The following is a 12,500-nucleotide window of genomic DNA, read 5'->3' as shown; positions in this document are numbered from 1 at the left end:
TAACCCAATCTGATATCAAATAATCCTCTCTGGGTTCTCCATCCAAACATTTTTTTTAAATAATCAGCAAATATATAATAATAAAGACTAAGACTCTTTATGAAATCAGTAAAAACATAACCCTCTCTGGGTTCTTTACATAAAAAGTCAGGAAATATATAGTAACAGTATTTTAGATTTTAGAAAATCAATAATAACCAAATAAATCTCCGTGGTTGTTCACAGAAATAAAGCTTTTGTTGTTCATCTACAATCTCAGGTAAATGTTCAACTTCAGGTGTAGAGCAGAATCTCCTAAATGACTGATGTGAACAGTCTCTGAAGGTTTCTGTGTTCTTTCCTTATAATCCAGTTTTGGAGGTTTCCAGGCATTCTGGATCAATATTCCTCTTAGCTAACCTTTTTGTCATTTTTCCTTTTTATAATGGGGGGGGGACTCTTAATGGGGCCAAGTGAGGTTGCAGTAGCAATGGTTTTAGCTTGGCTAACATTTCGATTCAAACAAGCTTTGTCTATGAAGACTCTCATCCATCCAGGTAGATTCCATTATAGTAGAAGGGTTTAAAGGTTGTCATCTGGACTTGGTTTTTAAAGTTGAAGACATTTCACCTCTTATCCAAAAGGCTTTGTCAATTCTGAAATAGCTGGTAAATGAGCTGGTATATATGCGCTCATGGGGGAGGAGTCAGACCTGAAACTGCATCTACAGCAGTGTTCTGAAACCCAAACAAACCGAACCACTTTCACCTAGGTCATTAACAGGTGAAAGAGATGACCATGTTGGGGAGGGTAGCTACTGAGTCCCCAACTCCAGCTGAGAACAAAAGACTCCTAATAACCCGAAACCATGAAGTCTATGTGAACAATACTATCCAGTTTCACATATAAACCATTCTTTTTACCAGCTATTTCAGAATTGACTAAGCCTTTTGGATGAAAGGTGAAACGTCTTTAACTTTCAAGTCCAGATGACAATGTTTAAACCTACTATGATCAACGAAGCTTTATTGACATGAGGAAACAATACCAGGGATTCCGTTTTCCATGCTTCCAATAGTCTTTATCACGTGGCCAGCCCAAAAATATAATAATGCAAAAAAAAGAACAAAATAGGGATCTCTCTCTGGTATCGTTCAGGGGGCCAGGTCAAATGGATGGGGGGGCCATAGTTTGGGGACACCTGGTCTACAGCATCTACCTGATCAAAATACTGAAAGTGTAAAGGTCCAACTTCTTCATTTCAGACGATCCAGTGTTTTTGGGATGGATGGAAACAGAACAATCTCTGCTTTCCATGCTGGACTCCTTCTGTCTGCAGCTTCTGAATCTGCTGTTTCAATGTTCAGAAGTCTGTTTGGTTTGTTCTGATAAGGGTCCTTTAGGGTCCGGTTGGGTTCTGGCTCGGGTTCTCTCCAGGATGGAACTTCCTCATGTGTGTTTTCAGACAGTGGCTCTGGGTGAAGGCCTTGTCGCACAGTGAGCACTTGTAGGGTCTTTCTCCATTGTGGGTCCTCATGTGGATCTTCAGGTGTTCCGGCCGTGAAGCGGTCTTCCCGCACAGTGTGCAGGTAAAGCGTTTGATGCCTAAGTGGGTATTGATGTGGATTTTGAGGGTTGACTTCAGCTTGAAGCAGCGTCCACAGTGGGAGCAGGAGTGCGGTCTCTCTTCGCTGTGAACTCGTTGGTGGAACTTCAGTTTTGATTTCATCGTGAAGCCTTTACCACAGTCCTGGCAGACGAACGGCTTCTCGCTGCTGTGAGTCGTCATGTGAATGTTGAGCATTGTATTGCAGTGGAAAGTCTTGCAGCAGATATGGCAGAGGAACGACCGTTCTCTTTCCATGTGAATCTTCTTGTGGATCCTTAGAGTGCTGGGAATTTTAAAACGCTTCCCACAAACATCACAGGCAAAGTTGCGTTTTTCAGAGTGACTCATCAGGTGCCAGGACAAACCTCGGGTGCTGGACAGGGTCTTACCGCAGATGTGGCACTGGTTCTTGTTGTGGTTCTTTCTGTGAGCCTTCAGAAGACTTTTCAGACCAAAGGCCTTATCACAGATATCGCACTTGTAAGGCCGTTCCTCTGTGTGGCTCCAGCTGTGCACGCTCAGTCCACTCTTGGTTCCAAACGTTTTGCCACAAACGTCACACTGGATGTCCACCTTTCTGGAGTGCAGGTCTAAATGTCTTTTGAAAATATCTATTTTAACAAAAGTTTTCCCACATTCCTCACACTTGTGGACTTTATCGTAGGTGCTCAGATGTTCTTTCAGCTCTTCCGGAGATTCAAAATTGTCTCCACAGACGCCACAAACTGTTTGACGTTCGTCCATGTGAGTCCACGTGTGTTTGATCAAACTGCCTAGGGATTTGTACCAGCACCCGCATACTTTACAGGCCCTTTTTTCCCACCGTCCTCCAAGACTTTTACTCGTTTTATCTGCTGTTTTCTTCACCTCTTTTTGCTGCTTGGACTCCAGTTTCCATTCTGGATCCTCAGCATCATCTTGATCCACATCGTCCAGCTCAGAGTCCCTTTGAGGTTCCGGTGAGTCTCTGGACCCGGCTTTCTCACTGAAACCATGTGGACCCGAACTGCAGAGGAGCAAAAATCTCACATTACTTGGTGAACACAGTAAAGTCTGATGTCTGAACATTTCTTCTTTCCTCAAGTAAATCAATACTTTTCTCACTTCGGTTGACCCATCAGTGACGTCCAGTAAAACACAATAGAGATTGGAATGAACACAGTTGCTTTCTCCCACTCCCTCTCAAGCAAATAATCAAACTCTACTTCACAAACAATATTTAATGGATTCAATGTGTTGTGTGGGTAAATTTCCCAGGGAAAGCATTGAACAAACAAGACCATCCAGTGGGGGTCCTTAGGCTAGACCCTTCATGCTACTGACTACCTCATAACCCATGAGAGACAATGAACCATGTCATGCTGGCTCAGACGTCACTCTACCAAACCAGGTCTGCTTCAGGTGCTGGGGAACCAGAGCACCCTGATTGAAAGTGGGCTACTGGAACAAGACGGACATGGACTCGATGTAAGAACGGGGTCCTATTGGAATGCTACTACTCAAGTAATTCTGATCAGAGAGGTTACATGCAGAATGTGGAGTGAATGGATGTTTTCAAAGCCACAATCAAGCATTACTGCTAAAAAACTGGTAGCCCAATGACCTAAGATCCACAAACGACAACTCCTATCACAACTTGAGATAGAAGCGGTACAAAACAATTGCAATACTAAGGGAGAGCCAGAGCACCAGGTCAGAGAATAGGCTATACCACACTCCCACCCTAGGCTTGGGAACACAGCCCCAATAACTACAGATAGGCTGAGCGAGGCAGCACAATGACCTGAAAAACAAGATCATGTGTAGAATGAACACCAGCTAACCCAGACACAAACTACAGTTAAGTGATGTACCACCTGAACGTCTCCTGGAAAATGTGAATGAAACACTGAGGGCAAATAAGGCATCACTGTAATACTAACTGAAAATTGATCATGGAGGGGAAGTTAAAAATTATTACACTACCGTTCATAAGTTTGGGGTCACCCAGACAATTTGGTGTTTTCTATGAAAAGTTGCACTTTTATGTTCTGTATCATCTACAGCAGTGGTCCCCAGCCCCTGGGTTGCGGACCGGTATCGGAGCATGGGCCACTTGGTACCGGGCCGCAGACAGAAAACAAATGCATGTGTTAACTTTGATTTTGTCCGTTTTTTTTCTTCCTGATACTAACGGAAGTTTTATTTTGGAAAACTACCGGATTCTGTTCTGATCACATCTGTCTGTCTTGACGCGTCACGTGGCTTTAAGCAGCTGCTCGGAATGTAAAGTTAGTAGCTCCAAGCTAAAAATCTAAAACGCAAATACACAATAAAACGTATTTGGAAAGTGTCTTTGGCGAAAAAAAAAAGAGTCAGTGAGGAACCTGAAGAAGAGCCTTTGACTTTAAAGAAACATGAAGCTGCTGTTTCCAGACAAACCAGGAGCTTTCCTCCAAAACAGATTTATTCAGACAGTTGTTCTCATGGACCAGAAGCTGCAGCGATTGGGTCTCAAATGTTTCGCACGTGGAGATAATAAAGTTGCAGACGTTCATGTTTATCATGATTTTTAGAAAATACCAGTTTTACAACAGTTGTGTCATTTTATTTTGCTTTATTTATTGTTCAAAACTTAAAAGTCAGACGTGGTTAAAGTTAGCATCCAGTTGTTAGCATCTTCATCTTCATCACAACGTCTAAGTTTAAACCAGCAGCAAACATTTGACAGAGGATGAAGATTCAGTCAAATGAAATTGTTGACCTGAAAATGTTTCTGGTCTGAGGAAACTTGTACAAAGGAGATAAATGGTAAATTAGGGATCTCTTAAGAAACTTCACAACATAAAAATGTTCACCTGTTAAAAATAAATACTCAATGAATCAGGATTTATATAAAAACAAAATACAAAGAATCTTTTTGCTTTGAAAATTGATATGAGACTTGGTTGAGTTTTGAGTGTTATAATACCAATATTATTCTATGAAAGAAAAAAAACTGGAATGTTGCTTTTATTGAATTTTTACAAATCAGATACAAGTTCTATAAATCAACAAGTTGCCTTCATAGAATCTTTGTCATCTGCAAAAAAAAAACCCAAAAAAACACCCCCAACAATCTACAAATGTTTTTTTTAACTACATTTCTTGTATTAGCGTTTTAATGTGAAAAACAGGTTGTTCAAAAACAAGATACTAAAAATTATCAAAGGCGAACTTTAGGCCGGTCCGTGAAAATATTGTCTGACATTAAATCAATCTGTGACCTGAAAATGGTTGGAGATGTAAAAATGTAAAAGTCCAACTTCTTCATTTGCTGTTCAGATGATCCAGTGTTTATGGGATGGATGGAAACAAGAACCATCACTGCTTTCCATGCTGGAATCCTTCGGTCTGCAGCTTCTGAATCTGCTGTTTCAATGTTCAGAAGTCTGTTTGGTTTGTCCTGATAAAGGTCCTTTAGGGTCCGGTTGGGTTCTGGCTCGGGTTCTCTCCAGGATGGAACTTCATCATGTGTGTTTTCAGACAGTGGCCCTGGGTGAAGGCCTTGTCGCACAGTGAGCACTTGTAGGGTCTTTCTCCATTGTGGGTCCTCATGTGGACCCTGAGGTGTTCCGGCCGTGAAACGGCCTTCCCGCACAGTGTGCAGGTATAGCGTTTGATGCCTAAGTGGCTCCTGATGTGGCTTCTGAGTGTTGACTTTAGCTTGAAGCAGCGTCCACAGTGGGAGCAGGAGTACGGTCTCTCTCCAGTGTGAACTCGTTGGTGGTCTTTCAGGTCTCCTTTTGCCACAAAGCCTTTACCACAGTCCTGGCAGACGAACGGCTTCTCGCTGCTGTGGGTCATTATGTGACCGTTCAGCGCTGCATTGGAGTGGAAAGTCTTGCAGCAGATATGGCAGAGGAACGACCGTTCTCTGTCCATATGAATCTTCTTGTGGCTGTTTAGATTACCAGGGTTTTTAAAGCGCTTCCCACAAACGTCACAGGCAAAGTTGCGTTTTTCAGAGTGACTCATCAGGTGCCAGGACAAACCTCGGATGCTCGACAGGGTCTTACCGCAGATGTGGCACTGGTTCCCGTGGTTCCTTCTGTGAGCATGCAGAAGACTTTTCAGACCAAAGGCCTTATCACAGATATCGCACTTGTACAGACGTTCCCCTGTGTGGCTCCAGCTGTGCCAGCTCAGTCCACTCTTGGTTCCAAACGTTTTCCCACAAACGTCACACTGGATGTCTACCTTCCTGGAGTGCAGGTCTAAATGTCTCTTGAAAACATAGATATTAATAAAAGTTTTCCCACATTCCTCACACTTGTGGACTTTATCATAGGTTCTCAGATGTTCCTTCAACTCGTCCGCGGATTCAAAAGTGTCTCCACAGACGCCACAAACTCTTTGAGGTTCATCCATGTGAGTCCACGTGTGTTTGATCAAACTGCCCAGGGATTTGTAGCATAACCCACATACTTGGCAGGCCCTTTTTTTCCGCCGTCCTCCTGGACTTTTATCTGCTGCTTTCTTCACCTCTTTTTGCTGCTTGGACTCCAATTTCCATTCTGGATCCTCAGCCGAGGCATCATCTTGATCCACATCGTCCAGCTCAGAGTCCCTTTGAGGTTCTGGTGAGTCTTTGGACCCGGCTTTCTCACTGAAACCATGAGGACCCGAGCTGCAGAGGAGCAAGAATCTCACATTACTTGGTGAACACAGTAAAGGAGATTCTGATGTCTGAACATTTCTACTTTCATCAGGTAAATCAATACGTTCGTCACTTCAGATGACCTATCAGTGATGTCCAGTAACACATACTAGGAGTGGGTTTGGGTAAATTGCTTTCTCCCATTCATTTCAAGCAAATATTGATTCATTTATTGTCCGTAACAGTTGACAAGTCTGTCTAGTACAGGGGTCCCCAAACTTTTACCAGTGAGGGCCACATGGCGTTTCCATTCTCCGGGTCGGGGCCAGGGTCAGTTTGAATCAGAAAAGTGTGACGATTGCACGGGGGTCTAAATGTTAACATTAAGGTAAATGTTCAACTTCAGGTGTAGAGCAGAATCTCTTCAATTACTCATGTGAACAGTCTCTGAAGGTTTTTGTGTTCTTTCTTTATAATCCAGTTTTGGAGGTTTCCAGGAGGCTTGCCTAGTAGACACCACTGTAAGTTCTCTCTGATCAACTTCCTGTATTCTGGATTAATGTATCCCTTAGCTCACCTTTTTTGTCAACCACTGAACTATAAATGTGTTCGCCTCAGAGGATGATGCAAAGACGGAACTAGGCCTACAAAATAAATAGCAAATGTATCCTTTTTGCAATTTCAAGCGGTGCAATATGCATATTACAAAAATTGGTGAAAATTGCAACAAATGGTAACTTTAAATGTGCCAAAATAATTTTATGGCAGCTTGAAGTATTTCACGAATAAAAAAAAAAGATGTATATTCATTTAACCAATCGGATGGACTCCTTTACATCATTGACCAATCGGATGGAGTCCTTTTATGTTAGATGCTCGCCTCCTACGTAGACAAGAGACATTTGGAATTTGGAATATAATTTATGTTGAATCTCATTTAAAATAAGCTGTTGCAGTGAAATGGAAATGCTGTTCATAATTGTTATGCTATTTCTTCATGCATCACATCCCATTACCATCCTGTCATTCTAGATCGGGAAGTCCCACAGGATCTTTGCTCACTCATTCTCTACCACTTGATTGTGGCGCTCCATGTATGCTTTAACTGCCAGCATCTTACATCCTGCAGTTATGTGCTGGATTGTTTCAGGTGCCTCTTTGCACAGCCTACACCTTGGGTCTTGTCTGGTGTGGTAGATCTGGGGGGTATTCCAGAAAGCAGGTTATGCTAGCTCCCACGGTAAGTTTGAGGCTAAAGAAGTGTACAACCACCGCTTTTGGTTCCAAAAACAGAGGTATGTTTCAGGGTATGCTTAGTTCCCCAGGCAACTCATGCTCTGAACATAACCTGGTCTGGAGCAGGTTTAGTTGAAGGTTAGTTTGTTTTCAGAGAGGTGAAGCAGCATGGCGTGTCCATTTGAAGATGATTTAGTGGATGAAGAAGCTCAGATAATACTTTATCCACCGTGAGAGGGTGATAAGACCACATATGCTGCTGTTAGATCGGCACCGCAATGGATTGTGGGATACCATTCCCTTTGCCTGTCTTTACGGATTTGGGTTTAAGTGTGGGATTTTGACCAAATGTGTTTAGTTGTTTTTCTGTTTTACTGTGTTTTGCAGAGTTATTTGTCCTGTTATGTTTAATTCCTTCTGCACCATGAGTGAGAGGGAGGGAGAGGATGATGAGGTTATATAGCACCCCTACTGTATTGTGATTTAATGATTAATTCAGAGATATGGTGTATAGTTGCATGATTCAAATCTATCTTACATTCACTTTATTGTTATACAAATGAGTATATCTGCAGGCTCAAATTTAGACTTATGAGAGTTCAAGAATTACAATAAATTAAGATGGAAAAACATTTACTGAATTGGAGTAATATAACATTTAGTTAGATAAATATGTAAATTTGAGTTGTAAAAAAATATTGACTTGGATAGACCTGAGAAATTAGGTTGAATACATTTAACTCAATTACTAGTTTACAATTGAATTCATTAATTTAAGTTGGATTAGTTATATATATATATATGCGTCACAATGAAAATGAGATAGAAACTCTTGCGTTTACTTTGTTATTTTTCTCCAAGCAGAAACTCTTTATTTTGCTGATGATGCAATTGTATTACTTTTTTGATGGTCGTATAATCTTCATACGCCGTCATTTAAATCTCAGACTCCGTCTCACTGAAGTATGGCGCTCTTTTTTTCTCTCCACGCGTTTCCATGGTGACTCCGGAAATCGGCGATCCATTGAGAATGTCTTTATGTACCTGCTGTGCACGTGCATTAACCCAGGGTTACCAAGTGGAGCGTAATTACACTAACTCATATCCGGTCTTTTGGAACCGACATACCCAGAGTAAGCAAGTTTAGGCGGATTTCAGCCAGTGTTCAGGCTTAAAGTCAGGGGAGTTTAAACATGCTTCCTGGAATTCCCCCCCAGAGCCTCTATGGCTCTGGTGCTCAGGGCTTTTTCCTGAGCTGCCAGGATGAGTGCTTCAGTGCTGTCCTGTAGGCCAGCCCTTTCTAGCCATTGGTAGGACTTCTTGATATCAGCCACTTCAGTTATGGTCCGGTGGTACATCCCATGCAGGGGTTTGTCCTCCCATGAGGATCTGTCCTCCAGCACTGTATCCTCTGCTCTCCATTGCCTGAGACATTCACTGAGCACACTGTCAGTTGGGGCCTTGAGCTTGATGTATTCATGCATCTTGGATGTTTCATCCTGGATAGTGGCTTCTTTCTTTATTCGTTTATTTAACAGGGACAGTGCACATTAAAAGCATCACTGCAATGCGCCAGAATTAGCCCAAAGGCTATTTTTCATCCGTAGTCCCCGGACAGGTGTTAAAAATTGTCAACATAAAAACATCAATACATTAATTAAAAATATACATTTACAATTAAATTATCATCTTAAAATACATATACTAATAAAAACATGCACATAGAGAAAAACATAGAAAACAAGTATAAAAAACACAAAGGTGATAGAGGGGAGGAGGAAGGGCAGGTGTTAATCCAGTTCAATGTGAACATGTTTGCTGTGATATGAGCCAGTTTTTTAGGTTCTTTTTAAACAGAGTGTATGTGGTGATGTGTCTTATGATGTGAGGGACAGAGTTCCATTCTTGTGCTGCTGTTACAGAGAAGGCGCTTTGGCTGAAGGCACTTCTCCTCAGAGGAACTATACAGTCTTGTTGACCCGACCCTCGAGTCACTCTTTGGGAGGATCTTATTTTAACAAACTGACTGAGTGGAGGGGATGATAGACCGTTAATGATTTTATAGAATAGGCATAGTTTTGTATACTTAATGAAATTCTCCCAGCTTAACAGTTTGTGTTTTTGTAAAATGTCACAGTGATGATGTCTTATTGGTTTTCTATCCAGTACTTTAATTGTTTGTTTGTAAAGTGACTCCAGAGGTTTTAATGCTGATTTGTTTGCCTGTGACCATGTAGTGAGACAGTATGTCATGTGGGATAAAATCATTGCATGCATGAACATTGTGGCAGCTTGCAGTGACAAATTTGCCCTAATAAATCTAAAATTGGACAGGTTATACCTCACACGGTTACAAACTTTTTGAATTTGTGATTTAAAATTGAATGTTGTATCAATTAAAATCCCAAGGTATTCAAACTTTTCAACAATGTCTATTTTCTTTCCTGCCACAAAAACATCAGCCAGAATATTTTTACGGTTTGTTTTGGAAAAGAACATTGCAACTGTTTTGTTTACATTGAGACATAGACTTGACTGCTCCAACCATTTTGCCACATGTCCCATCGTTTCAGTGAGCTTCTCTGCCACCTCAGATGTGTTATTGCCATGTGAATAAATGACAGTATCATCAGCATACATCTGAGTGTAGACATTTGAACAAACAGAGGGCAGATCATTGATGTATAGTGAAAAAAGTAAAGGCCCTAGAATAGAACCTTGCGGGACACCTGTAGAGATAGGGAGAGGCGAGGAATGACAGTGATTTATCCTAACTGACTGGGATCTATTTGACAAATATGATTCTATCCATTTTATGGTACTAGAGGAGAAATTGAATTTGGTTAGTTTAGTCAGTAGCTTTTTATGATTTATAGTGTCAAATGCTTTTTTTAGATCAAGAAACACAGCCCCAACTACACCCCCCTTATCCAACAGCTGTTTTATGTTTTCTGTGAAAAAGCAGTTGGCTGTCTCTGTTGAGTGCAGAGCTCTAAAACCAAACTGCATTGGATGAAGAGAAAAAGATGTATTGTTGAGGTGTTCAATGATTTGTTGGGCAATAAGTTTTTCTGTGATCTTGGACACTGTGGGTATGATACTGATGGGCCTGTAATTTGAAAGCAACATGGAGTCGCCATTTTTGTAGATTGGAATCACCACTGATGACTTCCATGCGCTTGGAAATATGGATTCAGAGATTGATTGATTGAGAATAGTGGTCAAGGGAGATGTTAAGGATGAGCAGAGTTCTTTGAGCACAAAAGTATCCATACCGAATATGTCTTTTGTTCTGCTTGACTTAAGAGACATGATTGTTTGAGCGACTTCAGTTTCAGTGACAGTCATTAAGTTAAGTATAGGCTCTATCTTATTTATGGGACAAACATGCAAATCATTAGCTTTAAAACGAGCAGCAATTAAGGAAACAGATTCAATGAAACCTCTGTTGAAGGCATCTGCAACTGTATCTGGATCATTAGTAGTTTGTCCATTTACCTTTATTTCTAAACCTTTTTTACATTTTGTGTCCTTTCCTTCAAGTTTTTTCAATTGGCTCCATGTTTTTTTGGAATCCCCTTTGGCATTCTTAATTATTGTCAAGAAAAAATCTGCCTTGGCCTTCCGTATGCTTTTTACCACTTTATTTCTCAATGTTGTAAATAGATATCTTGAACTATGAGATTTACTTTTGATTGCATTTTTCAGTGCTAAATCCCTCTCTTTCATCAATTTTGTAATGTCAGAATTCATCCAGGGTAGCTGGTTTTTATTTTGTTTGATTTTGATTCTTGAACTGAAGCTTTTAATTGTTTCTTTAAGTGTTTTTGTGAATAATTCACAGTCCCTTTCACAATCAGTTTTCTTTAATATCTGATTCCAGTTGGTTTGATCAACAGCATTCTTAAAATCCTCCTTTATTTTTTTTGGAATCCCAATGAAGTCGTGTTCTGTGGCAGAAAAATTAAATCTTTTCTTTGATAGCTTTCTAACTACCAGGAGGAGATTATGGTCAGAGAGGCCAGCTAACATGCTGTATGTCTTAGTTATTCTTTCTGGACGGTTGCTAAAAAATAAATCTATCTGAGTGCTGCTTGAGTTGGTAATTCTTGTTGGGCCCTTAATTAATTGCACAAGATCAAATTTGTCAGTCACCCGCTTTAGATTTTTTCTTGCTGATGTATCCTCCCAGTTTATATTAAAATCCCCCAAAATCACAATTTCCTTACTTAGGTTACAGTTTTTGAGTAGCCTTTCAAACTGTTCATAAAATGCACCATCTGATGAGGGGGGACGGTAAATCACAATAATTGTGAATGACATTTGTGGAGACAGTATAACATTAAGGCCTAGGCATTCCAGTGCATGGGCATCAGGCCAAACAATTTCCCTGCACTGAATACTGTCCTTAATATAAACCATGACTCCACCACCCTTTGCACCCTCCCTGTCTTTCCTGAACAGTTTGTAGCCCGGGATAGTAAGTGCTGCAGAGGGGGCATTTTCATGAAGCCAGCTCTCAGACAGACAGAGGTAATCAAGATTTGAATCAAGCAGTAAGTGTTTTATCTGTTCAGTTTTTGACATGATGCTTCTAATGTTTAAATGTCCACCTAAAATCCCTCTGGGCTTAGATCTAGAATCCCACACTATTTTTGAGTAACTGAAAGTTCGAAAGAATGACCATTTCCGGTTTTTGGCGATCCCCGGATTCAGTTGCTTCCTGTTTACATCGTGCGTTGCCATGGTGACTGAGTGACCGTGAAGTGAAGTTTGAGGAAAAGTTTGTTGTCGTTGCCAGTCTGGATCTTGTTTCTTGGTCCTATATAATATTGAGTTTGAAGCGCGCTGTTGAACCTTTGACTCCGGACTGCCGCGATGCTCCGACACACGCCCCGGGATCCCGCGCTGCCACAAGCCTCCCGCCGCCGGACCACCCTGGCACCGCGCCTTCCAAGCCATCGCCCCCGGCTCCCCGGACAAGCAGCTCAAGCGCAGTTGATGTTGGTGGTAGAGGATTCAGCTGGTTAGCATGGCGTACCAAAGCACACGAGGGTG

At 41.3% G+C, this 12,500-nt stretch overlaps 1 protein-coding gene across 5 annotated transcripts in view; it reads right to left on the bottom strand.

Moving 5' to 3' along the window:
- LOC105353778 (uncharacterized) overlaps nt 1–12,500 on the bottom strand; it is an 81,612-nt gene that overhangs the window by 23,014 nt on the left and 46,098 nt on the right. For 2 of the 5 annotated variants that reach the window (XM_023966223.2, XM_023966226.2), the window contains exon 10: nt 1–2,594. This exon is cut by the window's left edge and continues 883 nt beyond it. The exons of 1 other annotated variant lie outside the window; for it this stretch is intronic. In XM_023966223.2, coding sequence (XP_023821991.1) covers nt 1,379–2,594 — 1,216 coding nt within the window. In that variant the 3' untranslated portion in view covers nt 1–1,378. Of the gene's footprint in view, nt 2,595–4,172; nt 6,237–12,500 lie in introns of those variants that run through there. 2 more of the 5 variants (XM_023966224.2, XM_078936805.1) reach the window with 1 other exon arrangement.

Source organism: Oryzias latipes, chromosome 18, assembly GCF_053564925.1.
Source record: "Oryzias latipes strain Hd-rR chromosome 18, Olatipes_Hd-rR_3.1".
Lineage (NCBI taxonomy): Eukaryota > Metazoa > Chordata > Actinopteri > Beloniformes > Adrianichthyidae > Oryzias > Oryzias latipes.
This window is presented reverse-complemented; position numbering and strand designations above follow the sequence as displayed.